General features: G+C 37.0%; 1 protein-coding gene across 6 annotated transcripts in view; it reads left to right on the top strand.

The window, feature by feature from the left end:
• The first annotated feature begins 3,456 nt into the window (after positions 1-3,456).
• Positions 3,457-24,697, top strand: part of LOC5570350 (72 kDa inositol polyphosphate 5-phosphatase) — a 32,648-nt gene continuing 11,407 nt past the window's right edge. Inside the window, exons 1-3 of one of the 6 annotated variants that reach the window (XM_021843770.1) lie at positions 3,457-3,879; positions 4,573-4,967; positions 17,348-17,831. In XM_021843770.1, coding sequence (XP_021699462.1) covers positions 17,398-17,831 — 434 coding nt within the window. In that variant the 5' untranslated portion in view covers positions 3,457-3,879; positions 4,573-4,967; positions 17,348-17,397. Of the gene's footprint in view, positions 3,915-4,470; positions 4,968-17,347; positions 17,832-24,697 lie in introns of all 6 variants that reach the window. The other 5 variants (XM_021843768.1, XM_021843767.1, XM_021843769.1 and 2 more) reach the window with 5 other exon arrangements.

Genomic DNA, 24,697 nt, shown 5'->3' with positions numbered 1-24,697 from the left:
GCAAATTCCTTCTCGAATATTTTTTCTTGATTTCTTCAGTATTGAATAACAATTCTCCAAAGTTTCAGATCGATTGGTGTATATTTCGATTTTTCACAGCATGTGACCTGGAAAGATGTCAGCTGAAATTGACCCTTTTGAATTTTTCAAATTTCGTGAAGTTTGTTCTATAGAAATTGCAGTTTCTGTACTAAATCATGACCAAATCTTTCTCAACTGGTCTCATTCGAAAGAATATATCTTAGGCTTTGTTTTGAAGATATTTTGAACCATATTTGACATGTTTACCATTCGAGAATATCAAGAAGTGTATAACATAGAGCTCCTTCAAAAATAAGTAATTTTTTCAAAGGTAATTCGAGATATCTGGGAAACGCTCTAAAATGATCATTTACCCCTCAATGTATGGCAAATATTCTATAGTATTCGATGTGCAATGGCTTCACTTGCGCTTTTTTGCGCCAAAATAAGAAAAAATATTTTTTAGTTACACTACGAATCAGCCCATTAGGCCATCGTACTTGTTATAAATATCGCTTTTTTTACCATTATATGCTCCCCAATAGATTTAAAAACCACCTCGAGCTTGCCCACGATATTGAACTTCAAATGGGCATCGAAATAATGACGTATCATTTAATTTTGATCTGGATACGGATTTCATTTATTGAATTAAAAAAAATGTGCTTTTTTAATCTAATTCTGTCAAATGTACCGGAAATATCGATTTTCTATTTCAGCGACTATTTCTATCAATTTACCTCTAAAAATCATGTTTTGTCAAATAATTAGCAATTTTAAACGTTTTTAGTGAGAATTGTACTTTTGGCCAGCATTTGTATGGAATGCGGCCACTGTGCGTTGGCGAAAGCTAGCGGTGGTAATCCTTCTTGGACACCGTCTTGGGAAAAAACCTCTCGAAGGTCACGCCTTTCTCGTTTATTAACTAAACATGGTATCAACAACTAACAAAAGGAAGGGTGAATCTCTGAATTCACTATTTTCTTTCAAAAAAGTAGGTTTTAAAACTGTCACTACACGTGGCCTAGGACAGGACGTGACAGCTCAACTAAGACTTCCCCGTTGTTTTTCAGTCGATAACCTTGACGATACAAAAGCCAGTGTTACCAGTATCTATTTTAAGCAAATCTTGTTAACAAATTCAAAAATCAAGGCTCATAATTTGATTGTTTTGCGCACGATTCATTCATCTAATGCAATAGAGGATGCTATATTTATCCAAACTCATGTTAAAATACAAAACCGGCGATATTTTTAGAGATAATTGACACCAATTGCATTATATTGATCTCAATTAGGTATTTTTTATTTATTTTAGCATTGTAGGGGCACATGCATTGAACATAACATCGAATATAAATTGATTTAAAACAAAAAGATTCAATGAAAAATTTCCAAACTTTTTATAAAAACTGTAATTTACGAACTAGCAACACGGCCGGACTAGCAACAAAGTGCCCTGTTGCAATCAAACACAACGATGTGAAAGTAGGCCTTTGCCAAAACGACCAATGGGAAGTGGTCTTTTTTGACAAGCAATTGGTTTCATTTTTGTACTTTGACCTGTCACATCTTGTCTTAGAGAAACACCAGCTCTTACACGAATTCTTTCGGACTTAGAGTTATATGTATTTGGGTTCATTCACATATTTCAGAACGCTGAAAATGGGAATTTTTGACACCCATCCTCCCCCTAGTAATGCATTTTGCATTTTGTAAGAATATTTTTCAAAGTTTGTATGGCCTTTGACATCTTGATGACACCCACTAACCCCCTACAACGCACATTGGGCCAGACCACAAAATTAGAAGGAAAAAAATATTTTTGATATTTTAGAACAAAAGTGTCTTCGGCAAAATTGTTACATATGACGAGGACTAAATTTTGACATTAAGTGACATCAGGGTGGTCCAACAAAATACGGAAATATTTTTGCCAACTTTTATGCTTTTTAAGTTAGCGTTTTGAAGTGTTCTAGGAAGTTGTTCTTTGTTTAATTTTGAACAACTTTGCCGATGATCCCAACCTTGTAAGTCTACTGTAGCCCTTGCTATGGCTTTTTCAATGATGCAGGGTAGGGTGGTCCATGAAATATTGATATTTTGTTATAACTATTTTATTTAAAATTTTATCAAAATCTCGTCTTCTACAAAGTTTTAAAACCAGTTGAAACGCGCATTTTGGTGAAAAAAAAAATTATTCTATTCTTTCGTTCATGACATATGAACATTTTTATTAAAAAAAAAAACATATTTTACAAACGTCAATACAGGTATGTTCCGTTTTTATCACGTTCCGATTTCGTTAACAAACTATTCCGTTTCAAATCAAAACATTCGTTCGTTAATGACTTAAAACTTAAAACAATCAGACTCATATTCCAAACACGTGGGTTCTGTATGGCGTGGTGTCAATTGCAATTCAAATTTAATGTGTTGGAACCTATTTCATACCCTGAAAGTAGTAATGACTTTCTAGCTCGATGTCAGATAAACCAGCTCAGGTTAATTAATTTGCAAAAGGGGTCATGCACAAATTACGTCACGGTTCTAAAACTTTGTAGAAGACGTAATTTTGATAAAATTTGAAATAACAAAATTATGGGCAAAATATCAATTTTTCATGGACCACCATGCTATGCCTCATTGAAATTTTACAAAGAACAACTTCTTAGAACACTTCAAAACGCTAACTTGAAAAGCATAAAAGTTGGTCAACATATTTCAAGTCGAGTCTAGTAATCTACACGACACTGAAGACGGCCTTATAGTTGAGGTCGAAATACGCGTATCTGTCAAAGGATACAAACTCTAGTGGAATTAAATGGTATAGTACTAAATTCGGTTTTTTCATCTACTTCAAAAATCCTTCCTTGATGATTTCGTAGACGTTCGACCTACTCGCATACGCAAGCAACACATTATTCAATCTCCCACTAAGAACATGCAAAACTCAATAGCAAACAACTTCTCTTATGTCTACGTCTAAAAACAACGAGAACAGATGAGAAAACGCTTTTTACCCTGGTGCCAAAGCTAAAATTGTCGATTTGGACCATTGTACACACGGGGAAAAATTCTATGGTAAAAACTACTATTTTAGCTGACTACGCCCATTCTTGAAACTACCATGCAATTTCAGACCAATTTACTATGTTTACGGTACATCCCACCACATTAGTGGTACATTTGACAGAAATAATTTACAACAATCTGGTTTCGACTACAAACATGGTAAAATCAAGCGCATTTCTGGTCTGCTGAAAATTGCCGGTGCGAGCGCTTAAGTTAACCCCCTAAAATGGTAGTTTTTACCGCACAATTTTTTTGCGTGCAATGTTGTCACTTCAACAAAACCCTTTTCAAATGTTGCTCCAGAGAGATAGTTTTGTCGTGCACCATTCACATCTCCAATCATCCCCCTTTTTGACGTTTGCGACGAACAAAGCAAAAGAGAGCAAAAAAGTTACAGCCACTGAACAGCATTCTGTGCTATTCTATAGAATTAGCTTTTATTTTAGTAATTACTTAAAATTTCGTTATAAAAGTTCCGTAGTTTGTTCTTGTCCAGTGCGTCGTAAGATAATATCAAGTTGTTGTACCGCGTAACTGATGTTTAAGTGCAGAAAAACGGCATATTCTTCAGTCGAATTTTGAGTGAATCGTACGAAAGAAAAAACCACCCCCACCCACTTTTGCCACCCGCTCACAGTGGTGGATCAAAGGGGTGGTGGTTGGCAGGCGCGATCAAACAACAACATCAACAACAGCAGCAGCATGGTCATCACAACATAAACAAACGTCTCTCCTTCCCTCTCCACTGTTTTGAGGGTGTTGGCGGCAAACTGCTTGGTGACGGTAGAAGTGGATTAATATCACTTTTTTTTTTCACGGTAAAGGACTGTTAATTTTATAAAGTGGACACCTTGGGCATGTTTTAAATTTATTAAAGAATTCGCGATCGGTTTTCTGTACATTGTTTGACTAATATTATATGATGTGATAGTAAAAACCACCAAAATAATTTATTTTTACACAAATTAGCAACAATGTTAAGAATGGCAAATTTTAGAAAATTATCGAAATCAATGATAACACTGGTCCCACAATTTAAGCGTGTGCTAGAATAAGGGCGTAAGTCGCATGATCGATTTCTCTTCATCGATCCCTCTTCTGTAAATATAGGTGGCAAGGTGCAAGTTTGCCAGCACTTTTTTCACCACAGGACGCAAGATTGCATCGCTGCCAAGCGCCCATCTAGCGAAAAGAGAGTCGTGGGTTCGATCCCCACCGGAGCACGTGGTTTGCAGTTTCATTTTCAAAACCTTATAATCGTTGAATAGTTGAGCGATGCACATAACACCGTTTGTGATAACTAGATCATAAAATAAATGAAAATATATTTCATGAACATGGTGTCCACTTTATAAAATGAACGGTCTCCAACAGATCCTAATTGGTGCTTTTTGGCATACAAAGCGGCGATGATTGCGCTTGTTGACCAACAAGGGCTAGAATAATCGCACGTCTCGTTCCTATTCTCGGAAGCAGCAGTCGTATTGCTGCAGCAGATGTAAACGGCGCTGCTTAAAATAGTGCACTTTCGATGGGACAATGGATCGTCATAGGCGGCAAATTGGTTCTCACGACGAACGGACGACGCCAACGATTTGCCTCATCAAACGAAAAAGAAACACCCTGAAAAGTGCCGCCACTGATGATTATTACTGCTCTTCCACGTTGGATCGTCATTGTCATCGCGGCCACGGCTGGTGTCAATCTTCAGTATCCGTGCCCTCGGAAGGTGCAAGGTGCAACAGATTGGTGTAGCAGTTTGATAGCGTCGTTTTGTTATATAACTAAACAAAGTCAATTAATGCAACTTGAATGCGCTTCATTCATGGAAAGGATTCGTTAAACTATATTGAAACGATTCGTTTGTTCAGGTAAGTTTGCTATAGTTCATTGATTCATTCGATTGTATACTGGTACAGGAAGCTTATTTAGGCGGACATGAGTTTTTCGTCTTGATTTACTGGTTTAGGATACAAAGCATGATTATTTTTACTTTTAGCAAATAGTTTTTAGATTTACTTAAAGTGTTTGTTTAAACGTGATTGAAAAAAGGATATTTTAATGTGTTTGTGCTTAACGCTTGTAAATAGGATAATAAATTCTGTACCCATGAAAATAGAAAATTTAAGTTGATAACTAGTTGTTTTATGTTTAGTTCAACAAATTTTCACTCACGAATAAACAGTTTCGAAAACAATCAATTAGAATTCAACGAAATTAATTAATTTTATAGAGTTCAATAGGAGAAATTTTTTGCAGTAATTTTAGGATTTGCGGAGATTCGTACAGCCACTTCCACGATTGTTTTGGTAATAACGCTACATCATCATGTTTTGACGTCGGTGAAGTATTGACTCTGAAGGTCCTATGAGCGGCGTCGGTGGTGTAGTAGTAAGCGTGGTTGCCTCTCACCCCAGTCGGTCGTGTATCAATTTCCGTCGACGCCGTCGGGATTTTCTGAGGCACAAAATCACTGATCACGTCTTCCTTCGGAAGGGAAGTAAAGCCGTTGGTCCCGGCCCATGTGTTGATGGGTTCGATATGTAGGGTCCCAGGTGTGTGTGTGGAGGCCTTGTTTAGGCTTAGTACCAGAAATAGGCGGACGTAAAACTACAACCGATGCCAAAAGGTATCGGTTGGCCAGAAAAGAAGAAAAAGAAGGTCCTATGCAAATAATGGGAAAGCAGTATCCGCTGTTAGAGCTGTTCGTCGTCACAGTTCCCCGCTGGCCGGCGATGTAATCCTCCAGCCGTCCTCACCCATACTTGACGAATCCTTCCATCCGCGCCGGGTATCACCTTCTTGGCCCGTCCTTTTATCCATTGATTCCGAATAGCTCGGTTCAAGACTAGCACAAAATCGCCAACCGCAATATCCTTCACGTTGTTAAACCATTTCGATCGTCGCGATATTACTGGCAGGTATTCCTTCAGCCACCGTCCGCTAAGTGCTGTGCTAACTTCTAGCTGCTTCTGAGGGTCGAGCGATATTCCATTGGTAACACGGAAAGTTGCTTGACTCCAGTAGAGATCTTAAGTAAAAAATGGTTCGGAGTAAGTGGTCGGCGGATTCTATGGGAATGTAAGTCAACGGTCGCGAGTTTATCATTCCCTCGGCCTGATAACTGTTATATCGTCTCGTCATCCGGCTTTCTAGTAGCATGGATGAACGTTCCTATGGTCATCTTTACTGAGTGGACCATTCGCTCCCACACTCCTCCCATATGTCGAGCTCCAGGTGGGTTAAAGGACCACTTTGTATTACCATTGGTGAAGATAGCGGCTAAGGTTTTGTTGCGCTCTGTAATCTGCTGTGCCAGTATATTATTTGTACCACGTCCACGACGTGCAACGAGCCTTCGTATAGCCAAAATTTAAAACTCTGTTGATAGAGTGTGAACCACTTCCATATGCACAGCACGAATACCCCTTCTCTTGACATTGCTTCCATTTTACCAGTGCTGGTCCAAAGCAGTCGAGGCCCACGTATGTTAAGGAACGAATAAATGGCGTGAGACGTACTTTTGGCAATGGAGCCATCGCTGGTGTATTCGGGACAGTTTTCGATACACGACACCACATACTGGATTTCTCCACCTTAGACACTACAGGGTGATTACTATTTCCTGTCAGTAAAGTAAATGATTGTAGATAAAAGATGTATGTATGAATTTTAATTTCCAGTGTACATCCTGTTTTGTACATCTTCTTTATTTATTTATTTTATTTTATTTAGTTGGTGTTACATCAATTAATTTGATAAAACCTTGTTAACGATGTTACACTAATTTACTAGGTCCATGGCTGTGTCTCTCCAACTTCGATTTTGGCCCACGTTCTCCAGATCTTGTTGCACCTGATCAAGCCACCTCGCTCGCTGTGCTCCCTGCCTTCTTGTGCCAACTGGATTCGACGCGAACACCATCTTTGCAGGATTGTTGTCCGGTAGTCTTGCAACATGCCCTGCCCAGCGCACCTTTCCGGCTTTCGCAACCTTCTGGATACTGGGTTCGCCGTAGAGCCTAGCGAGCTCGTGGTTAATTCTCCCCCGCCACACACCGTTCTCCTGCACTCTGCCAAAGATCGTCCTAAGAACCCTTCGTTCGAACTCTCCAAGTGCTTGCAGGTCCTCTTCCAGCATGGTCCATGCTTCATGTCCACCACCGGTCTTATAAGCGTTTTGTACATGGTACATTTGGGGCGGGGGTGAATCTTTCTCGACCGCAGCTTCTTCTGGAGCCCATAGTAGGCGCGACTTCCACTGATGATGCGTCTCCGTATTTCACGACTTACATTGTTATCAGCCGTTAACAAGGATCCGAGGTAGACGAACTCATCAACCACCTCGGTTCCGCCTATCAGCATGTACTTTGTTGTTGACGCATTCACCACCAGGCTGACTTTTGTCGCTTCACGTTTCAGGCGGGTGTACAGGTCTGCCACCGTTCCAAATGTTCTGCTGACAATATCCATATCATCCGCGAAGCAAACAAATTGGCTGGATTTTGTGAAAATCGTACCTCGGTTATTGAACCCGGCTCTACACATGACACCTTCTAGCGTGATGTTGAACAGCAGGTACGAAAGTCCATCACCCTGTCGAAGTCCCCGGCGGGATTCGAACGAACTGGAATGGTAGCCCGAAATCTTCACGCTATTCTGCACACCGTCCATCGTTGCTCTTATTAGTCTTGTGAGCTTTTTTCAGTGCGCATCGTACCTTCGTGCTGTGCGTACACGAATTCTCTCTGCTCTTGGAAGTTTTCTTAAAAACTACCTAAAGCAATAAAACAGTACTTTTCAGTGCTAAAAAAACAGTACTTTTCAGTGCTAAAATTAAAAACGGTACTTTTCAGTGCTACCAAAACAGTACTTTTCAGTACTATTTTTTCTACTATTGATCCCTTTACGATCCTTGTTTGGACCCGTGCCTTCGATTTTTCGTTGGACCCGTTGGCGAAAGCTAGCGGTGGTAATCCTTCTTGGACACCGTCTTGGGATAAAACCTTTCGAAGGTCACGTCTTCTTTCGTTTATTAATTAAACATGGTATCAACAACAAACAAAAGGAAGGGTGAATCTCTGAATTCACTACTTCTTTCCAAAAAAGTGGGTTTTAAAACTGTCACTACACGTGGCAAGAATGGAAGAAAGGACGCTTCCCCGGAATGCAAACTTTCTTCCAAGGGTGAAATGAATAATTGTATCGAAATGAGCAATCAGTTCGATGCTCTAGACAAATTTTCCGAACACCAAATCGAAGTAGCCTCTAGCCCAGGCTCTTTGATTCAAGTGAGGAAGCAAAGAGTGCCGCCTATCGTGGTCAGTTGTTCCGAATTTGGGGGATTTAGGCAGGAGATCTTGAACTCCATTAGGGGAATCAAGGTTTCCTTCCAAATCGCAAAGAAAGGAGACTGTCGCGTTTTGCCGGAAACTCTTAAAGATCGTGAGCTTCTTCTCAAACATCTTGAAGAGAAGAAGCACAAATTTTTTACTTATGACGACAAAACTGAACGTTTGTTCAAAGTTGTCTTGAAAGGTCTCTCAAGTGACTATAAATCACCTGAAGAGATCAAAAATGTAATAAATGATTTACTTGGATTTTCCCCAGTCCAAGTAATCATTATGAAAAAGAGAACCCAATCTGGCATTGTTCGGAAAGGGCTTTCTCAAGAATTTTATTTAGTTCACTTTAACAAAAAAGAACTAAATAATATTAAAGCTTTAGAAAAAGCAAAACTTTTGTTTGATGTCCGTGTGACATGGGAACATTTCCAGAAACCTGGAGGAAATTACCAGAACCCCACTCAGTGCCGTCGGTGCCAAAAGTGGGGTCATGGTACAAAAAATTGTCGCATGGATGCTAAATGCATGATTTGCGGAGGTTCTTCTCACGCCAAAGACGTCTGTCCAGTGAAGGAAGATACCACCAAATTCATATGTTGTAATTGCGGGGCTAACCATAAGTCCAATTTTTGGAATTGTCCTTCACGCAAAAAGGTCATTGAGGCTCGTGCCAGGCAGATGAAAGATAATATCCGTTACGATAACGGTCGTTTCCGGAATTTGCCTGGTAGAGTATCGAACAATGCTCATTTTTCAGTTAACGATCGCTTGATCATGAATCATACCCATCAGGAAGATCATAATCATGCTCATTCACAAACTAATTTTAATCCGTCGGGTAGCCGTTCGAATCTTTCTATTTCGAATGTATCTACCCACGGTAAATCCTTTGCCGATATCGTAGCAGGAAATTCGAACTCCTCCCCTGTTCGATCCATGGGTACCCATTCTACTTGTTTCAAATCAAATGGAAAAAACCCTACCGCCACAGGTAACTCCGCTTCTTCGTCTACCGGAAATTCCAATGGGAAATCACATGACATGTCTGCCTCTGATTTTAATTTTCTAACTGAACAATTGAATCTAATGATTGATGCAATGTTCAAAGCCACCACTATGACTGAAGCAGTCCAAGTAGGTGTAAAATTTACAAATCAAATTGTTATTGGATTACGTTTTTCTAATGGATCCAAATAATAATTTAAATATTTTAAATTGGAATGCTCGTTCTCTGAATGGTAAAGAGGACGAGCTGTTTAATTTTCTTACGGTTAATAACGTGCATATAGCAGTTATTACCGAAACGTATTTAAAACCTGGATCTAAACTCAAAAGAGATCCTAACTTTTTTGTTTATCGTAATGATCGACTTGATGGGGCATGTGGGGGAGTTGCAATCATCATTCATAGGCGTATAAAACATCAACTGTTTTCATCATTTGAAACTAAAGTTTTTGAAACTTTAGGTGTTTCTGTTGAAACACAGTTTGGTAAATATACTTTCATAGCTGCCTATTTGCCTTTTCAATGCTCTGGGCAGCAAGTTAATTTGCTCCAAACTGACTTGCGTAAATTGACTCGCAATAAGTCAAAATGTTTTGTCATTGGTGACTTTAATGCCAAACATCGGTCATGGAATAATTCTCAAAGTAATTCCAACGGCAGAATTTTATTTGATGAGTGCTCTTCAGGATATTTCTCAATTCAATACCCTGATAGCCCCACATGTTTTTCCTCTTCTAGAAATCCATCTACGATTGATTTGGTCTTAACCGACTCTAGTCATTTTTGTAGCCAACTGATTACTCATGCTGATTTTGATTCTGATCATGTCCCTGTTACATTTCAAATATCCCAAGAAGCGATTCTCAATTCTATCAGCTCCACTTTCAATTATTTACGAGCCGACTGGAATATATATAAAACGTATGTTGACTCCAATCTTGATGTTAAAATTTCTTTAGAAACTAAACTTGATATTGACAATGCTCTTGAAACTTTAACAAATTCCATTGTTGAAGCCCGGAGCATTGCAATTCCAAAATGTGAAGTAAAATTTGAATCCGTGATTATAGACGATGATCTTAAACTCTTGATCCGTCTTAAAAACGTGAGGAGAAGGCAATTTCAACGCACTCGCGATCCTGCTATGAAAATTATATGGCAGGATTTGCAGAAAGAAATCAAGAAACGTTTTGCTCAATTAAGAAACAAAAATTTTGAAAATAAAATTTCTCAATTGGACCCTGGCTCTAAGCCCTTTTGGAAATTATCTAAAATCTTGAAAAAACCTCAGAAGCCAATACCGGCATTGAAAGAGGAAAACAAATTATTACTAACTAATTGCGAAAAAGCTCAAAAACTTGCTATGCAGTTTGAAAGTGCGCACAATTTTAATTTAGGACTTACTAGTCCAATTGAAAATGAAGTTACTCAGGAGTTCGAAAATATTCTCAATCAAGAGAACGTTTTCGAAAATGCCTGGGAGACTGATTTGGAAGAAGTGAGAACTATTATTAAAAAATTCAAAAACATGAAAGCTCCTGGCGATGATGGAATTTTCTACATCCTCATCAAGAAACTTCCAGAAAGTAGCTTATCATTTCTAGTTGATATATTTAACAAATGTTTTCAATTAGCATATTTTCCTGACAAATGGAAAAATGCTAAGGTTGTTCCAATTTTAAAACCAGACAAAAATCCTGCAGAAGCTTCTAGCTATCGTCCAATCAGTTTGCTTTCCTCCATCAGTAAACTTTTTGAAAAGGTTATTTTGAACAGAATGATGGCCCACATCAACGAAAATTCAATTTTTGCCAATGAACAGTTCGGATTCCGCCATGGACATTCGACCACTCATCAACTTTTACGTGTAACAAATTTGATCCGTTCCAACAAATCTGAAGGCTACTCTACTGGTCTTGCTCTTCTAGACATAGGAAAAGCATTCGACAGTGTTTGGCATGAAGGTTTGATTGTAAAATTAAAAAACTTTAATTTTCCAACATACATTGTTAGAATAATTCAAAGTTATCTGTCAAATCGTACACTTCAGGTTAATTATCAGAACTCCAGATCTGAAAGACTTCCTGTAAGAGCTGGTGTTCCCCAAGGCAGCATTTTGGGACCAATATTATACAATATTTTCACATCTGACTTACCTGAGCTACCTCAGGGATGTCAAAAATCTTTGTTTGCGGATGACACAGGCCTCTCCGCCAAAGGACGAAGCCTGCGTGTCATCTGTAGTCGATTGCAAAAAAGTTTGGATATTTTTTCTTCATACTTGCAAAAATGGAAGATTTCTCCTAATGCTTCCAAAACTCAACTAATAATATTCCCACATAAACCAAAAGCTCTTTATTTGAAACCTTCAAGTAGACATGTTGTCACGATGAGAGGGGTTCCAATAAATTGGTCAGATGAAGTTAAGTATCTAGGGCTCATGCTAGATAAGAATTTAACTTTCAAAAATCACATTGAGGGCATTCAAGCCAAATGTAATAAATATGTAAAATGTCTCTATCCCCTTATTAATAGAAAATCAAAACTTTGTCTTAAGAACAAGCTGTTGATATTCAAACAAATTTTCAGGCCAGCCATGTTGTATGCTGTACCAATATGGACTAGCTGTTGTAATACCAGGAAGAAAGCTCTGCAGAGAATTCAAAATAAAATTTTGAAAATGATTCTGAGGCTTCCTCCCTGGTATAGTACCAATGAGTTACATAGAATATCCAATGTTGAAACATTGGAACAAATGTCAAATAAAATCATTAATAATTTCAGGCAAAAATCGTTACAATCTTATATTGCCACGATTAATGCGTTATATGTTTAGGTTAAGTTAGGTTAAGTATATTAAAAAAACGTTTTTTTTTTCTCTTATAAGCAGGTGAAATTAACTCACCTGTAAAAAAACTGAACTGCTACGGCAAATGAAATGTAATATGTTGTTAACAAAATGTTAATTAAATCTTAAATTTGTTTTACCAAATTAGGATGATAGTGTTGTCAAATAACACAGAACACCTAGATATAAGAAATGAATGTAATGTTTGGAATGATACTAATAAAGAAATGAAAAAAAAAAAAGTCTTGTGAGCTTCCCGGGAAAGCTGTACTCGTCCATGATTTTCTATAGCTCTTCGCAGTCGATTCTATCATAAGCCGCTTTGAAATCGATGAACAGGTGATGGGTTGGGACTTGGTATTCACGGCATTTCTGGTGGATTTGCCGTACGGTGAATATTTGGTCCGTTGTCGAGCGGCCGTTGATGAAACCAGCTTGATAACTTCCCACAAACTTATTTGTTATTGGTGATAGACGACGGAAGATAATCTGGGATAGCACTTTGTAGGCGGCATTCAGGATAGTGATCGCACGATAGTTTTCACATTCCAGTTTGTCGCCCTTCTTGTAGATGGGGCATTTCACCCCTTGCTTCTACTCCTCCGATAGCTGTACCGTTTCCCAGATTCTGCCTACCAGCTGATGCAGCCAAGCGGCCAACCTGTCCGGGCCCGTCTTGATGAGTTCGGCTTCGATACCATCGTTGCAAGTGACGTTGTTGTTTTTGAGCTGTTGAATGGCATTCTTAACTTCCCTCAATGTGAGGGCAGGTTGGTTTCCTTCATCCGCCGTGCTGACGTAGTCACTACCTCCGCTGTCGTGACCCTCGGCGTCTGTGTTCTCCGTGCCATTCAGGTGTTCATCGTAGTGCTGCTTCCACCTTTCAATCACCTCACGTCCGTCCGTCAAGATGCTTCCTTCCTTATCCCTACACATTTCGGCTCGCTGCACGAAGCCTTTTCGGGATGCGTTAAGCTTCTCGTAGAACTTTCGCGTTTCTTGTGAACGATGCAGCTGTTCCATTTCTTCACATTACACTTCTTCCAGGCGGCGCTTGTTGTCCCGGAATAGACGAGTTTGCTGCTTTCGCTTTCTTTTATATCGCTCCACGTTTTGTCGCGTTCCTTGCAGCAGCATTGCAGCCCGCGCTGCATATTTCTCCTCTAAAACCTGCCTGCGTTTATGTTGGATCGAGGGATTCAAAGCGACGGCAATATTCCCCGTAACATTTATGTTGATGTTATTCGCTTTTTTGAATACTTTATTTTTTGTTGTTGTTGAAGTCTACAAATCATCACTTTTTGATAAGATAAAAGTTGTAAAATTAAGACTTCTGATTAATTATTTTTATTTAAATAAAAACAAAAACAAGTCTCAAACTATTGCCAATTTTCATGAAACATTACCATTCGATAGTTTCAAACAATGTTTGCATAGCAAATACTTAGTACCTTGTGAATATCTGTTAGGATTTTTTGAAATATTTTTCACATTATCCAGTTACTGCTGATGTTGCTTCACCAAATTTTCACGCCTGGTTGTAGACCACAGATTGGGTAATAAAACCACTTAACCATCACTTTTTTTTTTGCGGTGATCGCAAAGGTGCCGTATGCGCTAATTTCTTTTTGTTTTTATTTTAACGAATCGCGAGTTGGTATAAATAGCAAGGGTGTAAAAAAGCCCACAAAAAAAAAACAGTTTGTCGAACAAACTTTTTATCGGTCTTTCTTAAGATCAGCGACAATAAGGAGTTTTTAATAAGAAACAGCTTTTTTGTTCTTTTGTCAGTATTTTTTTTTAATTTTATTGGCTTACTATACAGGGCTCGTAGCAGGTCTCTTGAAGACTTGAGTACTATTTTATTACATATTTCCGTTATTTACTGTCGTGCGGGGAGATATTGGTCCATAAGGGTGACTTTGGGCCAATGTTTTCACAGCAAGCTAATGGCAGAGTTATGAAAACAAAGGGTCAAGCTTAAAAATTGCGTTACAAATAGCCAATAGATGGTCATAGATTAGTTCTTCGGCGTTCCTACTAGCCATGGGATGCATCAAAAGAGGCGGTCAAAGTCATCCCTTAGGCCCAATGTCACCCCGCACGGCGGTATGTGAGGTCTTTGTTTTAACTAAAATTGTGGTTGGTTTGACTTTATTAACGAGATTTTTAGCCCTGGGCACTAAAATTGTGACTTTTTTTCCTTATCCTGCTAGCAGTGAATCTTGAGGCGAAATTCTAGAGGCTCCGGAAGGGAGCGGGTCATTTTGTATAAGGTCGTTTTGCATAAGGTCATTTTGGCATAATGCCCTTTTGTTATAGCCAGAATTATATGCTCTCTATCAAATAATGCGTAATCTTGATAAATTAATATTATGCCAAAGGTACATTATGGCAAATTACCGTTATGCCAAATGGCTTTATGTCAAATGGCCCAGATCTCTCTAGACAACCCTTCAGAGACTACTACACGATTGTTCCATTGATTATTCAGAAATTAGTTCTCGAATTAGCCAAGCTTCAGGAATTTATCTAGTGATTTCTTCAAGAACAAATTCAGATACTTTTCTAGAGATTATTCCACAAATTCTCTCAGAAATTCTTCCAGCGATTTCTCTAGGGATGCTTAGAAGAATTTCCTTAGAATTGATTCCCGGATTTTTTTTCACCAGCAGCATCTTCCAACGCTACTACCTCTAGTAATTTCCACATAGATTACTATGAAAAATTATCTGGGGACTATACATATGTTCCAATATTTCCACCAAATATATTTCCACGAATTCTTCCACAGATCTGTTTTGTTGTTACTCTCGAAGCTCTTTTAAAGATTACTACGGAAGTTCTTCCAGCAGAATTTAAAAGAGTTGGTCCAAAGTTTTTAAATAAATTCATGAATTGATATTTTTCAAGAAACTCTTCAAGAAATCCTACGCTGATTTTTACTACTTTTTCCCGGGAATTCCATATGAATTCCTTTAAAAATTCATTCACGTTCTTTCCTATGAATTAAGCAATTAAAATTATTCTAGTGAATATTTCATTTGAGAAAGTATTTCCAGAATTCTGCTAGGAAAGGATTAAATTCTCATAAAAGAAAATTAATCTTTGTATCAGCCAAATTTCTGGATTTTTCCACATTAATTTCGGAAAAGTTTTTCTTGATATATCTTTGGAGACATTCTTGGTGGTATGCATGGGAAACTGTTTTTTTTTAAATTAGAGGAATTCCGGAAAGAATTTTAAAAGGATTCTCTGGTATATTTATTGACGTTATCCTTAAAGAAATGCCTGATTGAAGTTTTTCAAAGAAAGTCTGAACTACAATTTTGTAGGAAATCTTAAGAAATCCCAGAAGGCATCTATGGAGAAATTGCTGGTTGCATTCTTGAAGATATTTTAAACTGGTATCATTGAAGAAATCCTAGGGAGTTATGGTATTATTGGATAAATTTCTAAAAGACATAGGACTTTCTTGAAGAATAATCTGAGAGAATATTTGAAAGACTTCCTAGTGGAATCTCTGTGGAATTCTCATAAAAATCCTGGTTGATGTTTTGAAGGTATCTAAACGAAAATTCTAAAAAAGACACTACACGTTAATGCTTCCAGTGGGCTATTTGCCCTTTGAAGGAAGCATCACACTAAACAACGGACTAGCATGCAACGCCCAGTGGCACAGTCAGAAAACATTCCTCTCGAAAAGTTTTCGGCCTGAGGCGGGAATCGAACCCACACTCCTTAGCACGATGCGACTAAATGCCTCGGTGACACTAATCGCACGGCTACGAAGCCCACAAGAAGTCTTACCAAATTATTAAATGGACTATGTTCGAAATGGAAAGCTTCGAAGTAATATCTGAAGGACTCTGGGCACAAATCTAAATTTAAAATGAAAAAAAATCATAAACAATCTTATGAAAATGACAGTTTAAAATCTGCGAGGAATCAAATTCTTATCCCCTGGTTTCTACTAGGTTCTTTTTGTTAACTTATGTCCTGTTTAGACTCTTTTTCCATAGAAATATCATGTTGCAGGTCTTGCATCTCGGCTGCGAGCACCTTAAAAAATTTCTTCTGCCCTGACATGATTCAAGAGTGCTTAAGTACAGTTGAGCAAAATTTGAAGATGCTATTTTTATATCTCTTGTTAACTCGATTTGTATAACAAATTTTGTGTAACGAACGATTTTGGATATTTATAATAATAAATCTTCGAGCTGTTTAGTGGAACACCTATACTGCCCATAACTGCATATCTGTAACATTCGACAAAAGTAGGCATTGAGTAAATGGGATACCAAGTTTGCATTTCAATGCAGTATGGGAGCAAACTAAAATTTCAAAAAATCACTAAGAATTCAAAAGCGCTTATTCGAGGCTGAAATGTTGTACAACTCATATCGCATACTAGGTGATTAGTCAGAAAATAATTCTGATAGCAATTTCATTGCTATTACATTATGAGGCTCATTTAAAATCTCAATGTGACTGTTATGCGATTATATTTACCAATGTGACAAAACAACTTGGTATTTTTTTCGAATTTTCTAGAACAATCTCACATATTTAAGTAAGTTGATCGAAAGTATTTATCATTTGATGACTCTCCATGGTATTAACTCCAATTTGTCAAAAATGTCGAATGTGACTGTTATGCAGTTATGGGCAGTATAAGTAGACAAAAAAAAACGAATTTAGTACTATACCATTTAATTCCACTAGAGTTTGTATCCTTTGGCAGATACGCGTATGTCAACCTCAACAGTAAGGCCTTCCTTTTTTTGTTGCCAGTTCATTTTGCCACACCTCAGTATACAATTTCAAGTTTTTTTTTTTAATTTTACTGGCTAAAAGATGTGTAAAATGACGTCGTTTTTGCGGTCACGGCAAAACATTTTTCGATTTATGCAATTTGTAGTATTGAAAGTTATGAACATAATTTCTGAATCATAATGTAACATCAATAAAACAGGACAAAAACCTCATTTCCGCCAAAATTTGTTTCCTGTACTAGTATGGATTGATTCGCATAACAAGCTTTCCAATTGTAGGATTACATTTAGCATTCAGCATAACGTCAGCTCAATCCTAACATCAAGCCATGGATAAACAGGACCCCTCGAAGCAGGGCAAGGGAAAGAGGCCATTCCTGGGACTGCTATCAAAACGGTCCTCGCGGGTGGAACCACAGCGTTGCACTGAAAGTGAAGACGAGCTTGGAACATCGGATTCTACGAACAATTCTACCCTAAACCTGGCAACGACCAGCCAAAAGTCGAGTAGTTCGAATCTTCAGCAGCAACAGCCGAGTAAAAGTGATGTCCCTACGACCAGTGGCAATCCCGCAGTTGCTAACAATACCGCCACTCAGCAGCAGCAACAGCGTCAGGACTCTTCCAATCAAAGTGATACCAATTCGTATCATCTGCTGTCGACGTCGTCCACAACTACGAACTCATCTGCAGATCCATCTTCGAAAGCAACCAACACGTCGTCATCGTCGTCACAAAAGACATACAACAAATTTATCGCGAGGTAAGTGGCTGCGGCTTGTAACATGTGATAGAGTTTTTGCAATGTATGACGATTCTAATTTAAGCCTTTCTTGATCGAGTTTGTAAACAATTGGCTAAAATTAGTCAAATTAGTGACGCACTTGAAGGTGCATCGATAGAAAGGACGTTGTTAGCAATAAGCATTATAATTACCTTTGTTATACTTAAGCCATCCCAAAATTGTAAGCGTTGTTTTACTTGCGATAGTTCGATGGATGAGCAATTTAGAGTGGATCAAAAAATCGTGTTTGCCCCCCCATCGCTCATTCGATTCTAGATCAAATTCTGAGTGTCCTCCCAAAATTTGAGCTCATTTGGATGAAAACTGAGACTGCACAAGCCCTTTAAACTTTATATGGGAATTACTATGGGAATAGCAACCAATTCATTCAACCGGTCATAGTGTTTGCCCATGTGCTCTTGGGGATTAGAGCTACGTTGATACTGTGAGAAACATCCATCAGCTACAACTTTGCCGAAGACCGTTTTTAAATCGGACGCCCCAGTAATTAGTTAACCATTAAAAATCCATCAGGATATAACCAAGAATCTATCATAATTAGCGTAAACATTCATTGCGAATCTCTGATTAAGCTGTAGTCAAATATGGAAGTATCGAAATTGTTTTTTTTTATATTTTAATACTTGTATTGGAAGCAGTTGGTAAACTTTTAAGATCATTTTCTCAATGCCTTCTTACAGAATGGCTTGCGATTCACTGCTTCATGTAACATTATTTTATATATAGGGGGGCTGGGGGCAAGAAGGACACCTTAAGATATATAGGTTCAAATCATGGTTGATTAGCACAATTTTTGAAGATTATTCCAGTGTAGGGGCAAGCTCACCTCTTGTTCTAAATGATGTTATCGATAGATTTCAAAAATATAAGAAACACATGATGATTTGAGATTTCTGAAAAGATCCCTTCTTATGAGATTTTTAAACGAGGCACGGGGCAAGAGTGCCATCGTATGGGGCAAGAAGACCACCAGAGCAAATATCACAAATTTTGTATATTATTATTTCCCCGCCTAAACGATAAATTCTAGAGTAAGTAGAGATAAAAACTGAGGGATAAAAATTGACTTATAGTTAAAAAGTAATTTTACGAAATTAATTTAGTTCTCATCTTATTTGACTGTAACAATAATAGTAAAAATTTTCAGAAACCATTTTGAATGTCCGAAATGGTTTATTTTGATTTTATTCAGCAGGAAACATTGATTTAATGCAATATTAAACAAGAAAAATAAAAGTTCATTTGATTTTATATGAGAAAATTGCGGTGTCCCTCTTGCCCCATAAGACATACTGTTTTTATATATGTAAAACTCAATGTCAAAAGGACTTTTTCGAAAAAAAAAAATCCTCACAGCTATATTAAACATTAAAAATCATCAATACTGTGCGGAAAAATCAATATGTTTTGTATTTATTGGGAGTCGAACCTTATTTCCAGTCTTACATTTTTATAATAATTCGCATTTTTCGCGTTGGTAAGTTGGTAAGACATTTTTCTATTTTGTTGTAAGGTACCGTGGGGCAAGTGGGTAATGGATTTCGCATAGTTGGGATTCCTCAAATTCTAGAGACCTTAAATTAAAACAAATGAGGTCGTGTATATTTTTAGCTTGACTCCCACCAAATATAAGCAGTATACTGAAATCGATTTTTATGTTAAATTGGAGAAAAAAGTACAGAATTTTTTTTTGAAAAATGTCTCCTTACTTTTCACTTGCACCACAGATGGGGCAAGTGAAAAGTTTATCGTTTTAAACAATAAATTCGAAAACTAACAATTACATTTACGATTTCTATTACCTTTAACATCTGTTAAGGCGTCCCAATGAACAATAAAATAAGTAACATGTAAACAAAAAAAAATTCTTGGTTATTGAATTTTCTTCTGTTCAGTTATGTTTGTTGAAATGATTCGACAACATTATAACTGACACATTTTCAATGTTAGTTCTTACATCATGGGACAGCAATTGCATTTCTGCTCTGTAGAATTTCCACCGCCCCTTATTTGTTTTTAAGAAAATCGGATATGATGTCGGATAACTCTTCAAGAGAAATCAAACGGAATCCTTCTATAAAGTATTTAGAAACTTTTTTTATGTGGATACACCTATACCCCATTTTTGTTGTTTTGAACTTGCTTTACATAGACATTCCACAAGATTTCCGTTCGTTCTTTTATATTGGAACTTTTGAATTTTAATTCCTTTTAATCGGCTGTCCGAAGTAAACATGTTAATATCGCAATATTTGGCAACCTTATTTTAGAGGAGTTCCATGATTTGGCCATGATAATAGCATTTAACGCTTTGAGTATAGTGTTTCTTGAATTATCAGCACGTTCTGTTGTTCTATGATAATTGTGAACCTTTTATACTTATAGCTGCCTAAAGAGAAAACACAATTTCAATCTCTAATAAGAAACTTTTCACTTGCCCCACGTGATTAGAAAAATGACAGTATTTCACTTTAGTTATTTCTAGGTGTATGTCGAATTAATTCTAAAACTTTTTGTATTGCAGTTTAAAACTATCAGAGGGGACTACTTAGAAGTGGTACAGAAAATTATTTTCCACAACTTTTTTCCACTGAAAATATTAAAATAAGATTGTAAGCCGCCAACTTGTTACGGAGTGACAGTTGACAGGTAGACAATATTTCGCTCTATTATGAAATAAAAGCTGAACAATTTTAGAAAACTCTTACCTATCGTAATGTTCTCAATGGCCTCAAAGGTTTACGCATGAGTTAAAAACGTTAATTCACATATTCAGTAAAATATACCAATTATTTTCACTTACCCCATTTACCCACTTGCCCCGCGGTACCTTACTAAACATTTTTAACTGTAATATTTACACAACCCTCAATTAGTACTCAATTTATTCTTATCGTGAGTTTAACATCGAAAAATTGATTTGAACTATGGTGCCGGTGCCATTAGTGGACTACTTAAGCTATAAAAAATCATAACAAAAGAACGAAAAGTCTTAACAGAGATCTTTTGGCGTCAACAGAAAGATTTCAACCTCTACTATATGGGAAAAATATAAAGAGAGTGATAAAACTAATTTTTTAACATAAAATCGCTTGAGCCACTATTGGTACACGTGTTCCAGTAGTTGCCCTAGTGCTCCAGTAGTAGACGTTCGGGAATGATACAAGGAATTTTAAACAAAATGGTAAATTTTTACATAGGTTTGGCATTTTTCCCTCGGAACAGCAATTAATATCTTTCGAATGAACCATAAAGATCATCTCTAAGGCTTTTCTTTATTTTTATACATCCATTTTAAAAACTGCTTCCATCCGTTGATCCACTACTGGAACACGACGGCAACTACTGGTGCAAGGGAGCAAATTTTTTGCAAAAACCTAATTGTTTATATGACTTTTTGATAAAATAAATAGCTGAAATTTGGCAAATCGACTAAACTAGAGACGATCTACCCACCAAAAATAGCACATGTCGTTTTTATCGAAAAATGTTCGTTTTATTCCATAGTCCAAACTACTGGTACATTACAACCATTGGTACCGGCACCCTACGTGAAATTGGAGGTGGCACTATTGCCCCGGGTGTCGCTCTTGCCCCATGCCCCCTACCTACATATGTACATAGTTTTGAACATTTTGATTAAAATTAATTTATTTCAATATAGTTATTCTATTGTTTTCTATAACCTTTGTTGAAATTACTTCTCGCAATTCAGAAGAACGTCAAAGATGACCTAACCTTGAAGGCAGTATTTCTGCTAAACTTTTTTATATTAAACTTTGGGAGGGATTATTAGAGTATGTTTAAAAACTACAAATGAACTTTAACACTTCACTTTTTGCAAAAAAAAAATAAAATACTAAAATCACTAAGGTGAGCAAATACCTTTAAACTCTAATATGTGTTGCTTATCTTGACAGATAGGCCTATTTCGTCTGCGACTTACAGACTTCTTCAGTGTCGAGTGCTCGACTTTGAGCACTCGACACTGAAGAAGTCTGTAAGTCGCAGACGAAATAGGCCTATCTGTCAAGATAAGCAACACATATTAGAGTTTAAAGGTATTTGCTCACCTTAGTGATTTTAGTATTTCTCGATTACTTTTTCAAATCGACGTAAGTAACTTTCATACGGTTTTGAGAAAATTAATTAAGAAGAATCACAACTTGTCTTCTAAAACTGTTTTAAAATGAATAACCTTTTTAACATTTTTTCGCCGTGTACATCGCTTAAATTTTGCAAACAATGAGCTCGCTTTCAAAAACTATGGAGTTCCTATTATTTCACACGAGAATTTAATGACAAGATTATAAGCCGTTTTATTCAGTTGCTTGCGACGTTTTTCTACCAGTGTATAATCGACTGAAGTAGTGTTTTGTTTTGATTCGTGGTTAAGTCACTTTGTCTATCCATACTGTGGGGCGACGAAAGTAATGGTTAGGTTGCGAAAGTTGAAAATCTTACTTTCGTCGTTTTGTAAATCCGGAAATTGAACGTTCTAAAAGTGAAAAATCGAGTTGGTTCAGAGCAAAACGTGTAGAATTTCGTCGGCGAAACACGTAGGATCGATAAAGTAAGTTTGTATACTTTCTTGACTTGAGTCTGTATGAATAAGTTTTCGAGATTTTATTTTTTTTTGCAAAAAGTGAAGTGTTAAAGTTCATTTGTAGTATTTCTAATTTTCCATAGAAGGATGAAAATAAAGTTTGATTATACTTCGACTCAACATTAAACATTAAAAAGTTCTGGAAAACAGTAAACATGTTAGAACTTATCCATAACTAAAAACTAATAATCCAATAGATTTTTTTGTGTGCATTGATTCGTGATCAGTTTGATAATATTAGGAGGCAAGTATATTCAGCACTTTTTTTCCCACGATCAATCATTTCCTTGCGAAAAAAGCGTTTTTATAAATAGTGCTTGAACAAACTATGTTGAAAATTGGCTAGTTTAGAATCTATCTTCTAAGATTGCACCAAAACTTCAAACGCTCTAATCTCGCGAAAAAAGCACCTAACACCAGTGAACTTGTTTATTTCGGCTTTGTGCACTAGCAGAAAGCTTAAAATAAGAAGATGTGACGGCCAACTTAGGATTCTGATATGTGTCACCTTAAGAACCATATGGTATTTGGTCGAAAGGGCTTTTCGTCGAGTAGAGATTTTTCAGATTATTTTACAGAGTGACATTTTTACGTTAATACACTGTGATTTGGGAAAAGGAAAGCATGTCTGGTAGGTGCGATTACTGAAGGTTGCATATGTTAGAACAATATTACAAAATATCTGTATTGGTGTACTAGTATTTCTTGAACAAACTTCAAGCTCTCAATATGAGATGAGCGATATTTTTGGATTCCAGTTGATCACCAAGACTCCCCCACAAAATCGATTGACCCCTTGCATTGTTGACGTTACTTGATGTCGTGTTTTATCATTTAGGATTATTCTGCGAGTCCGATGAATTGCAACGAGTTGATCTTAAATGGAAGCAAGTCAACTTTTATCACAATTCTTGTTCGATAGTTCAATCAGTTAACCAACTTTATATCAATCGAAGCAAACGACTCCATTATCAAAGCCACGTGTTTGCTCAAGGAATGTAAATTAGCTGAAAGTCACAATCACAACAATAATTCACCATGGATAGAAAACATGTCATATAGGTGGAACTTTTGATGCAATTCTCGATTACTTTTTCAAATCGACGTAAGTAACTTGCATACGGTTTTGAGAAAATTAATTCAGAAGAATCGCAACCTGTCTTCTAAAACTGTTTTAAAATGAATCACCTTTTTAACATTTTTTCGACGTGTACATTTCTTAAATTTTGCATACAATGAGCTCGCGTTCAAAAACTATGGTGTTCCTATTATTTCCCACAAAAATAATTATAACAAAATGATAAGCCGTTTCATTCAGTTACTTTCGACGTTTTTCTACCAGTGTAAAATCGACTCAAGTAGTGTTTTGTTTTGATTCGTGGTTAAGTCACTTTGTCTCTTCATACAGCGGGGTGGCGAAAGTAGTGGTTAGGTTGCGAAAGTTGAAAATCTTGCTTTCGTCGTTTTATAAATCCGGAAATTAAACGTTCTAAAAGTGAAAAATCGAGTTGGTTCAGAGCGGTACGTGTAGAATTCTGCCTGCGAAACACGTAGAATCGATAAAGTAAGTTTGCATACTTTTTTGACTTGAGTCTGTATGAATAAGTTTTTGAGAATTCTTCAAAATCTGCTTCTAAAAGTCATGGCCATTAAAATTGTCCTTTTTATACTATGTATAAAAGTACATTATAAGCAGAAAATTCAAGGTAACCAAGTTGTTCTATGTCCAATCGTATCAGGTCTGGTCATCGCATTACAAATTCTTACCCACGGTTTTACGATGTAAAACTTGATACGTAATAAAGGTTACGAGCAGCCACACCGGAAGTTATCTTTGGATAAAGATCAGCAGTTATAACGATGACATTTTAAAAGAATAATGATTTTAAAAATTTTTGACATTCCAGTAACTGAGCGACGAAAATATTCTATAGGGATTTTTCCATAGAATGATGATATGTTGAAAGAATAATAAATTCAACAGATCATAATATTTCCAACGTTGAGCAATAAATATATACTCAATTACCTTTGAGCTTCTACAAAATTGGATAAAATAAAACGTCCAGTCTTCCAATTCAAAAATGACTTTGGATAGATTCGTTATTGACTTATGACGAAAAGTATGTTTGCCCAAAATAAACTGATGCTCATCCATTGTGCAAAATATGCAGTTTGGTTCTATATTTGTTCAACCGAATGATTGTCAATATCAACT

This window comes from Aedes aegypti, chromosome 2, assembly GCF_002204515.2.
Source record: "Aedes aegypti strain LVP_AGWG chromosome 2, AaegL5.0 Primary Assembly, whole genome shotgun sequence".
Classification (NCBI taxonomy): domain Eukaryota; kingdom Metazoa; phylum Arthropoda; class Insecta; order Diptera; family Culicidae; genus Aedes; species Aedes aegypti.
Note: the sequence above shows the minus strand (reverse complement) of the source record. Positions and strands in the feature narration are given on the sequence as shown.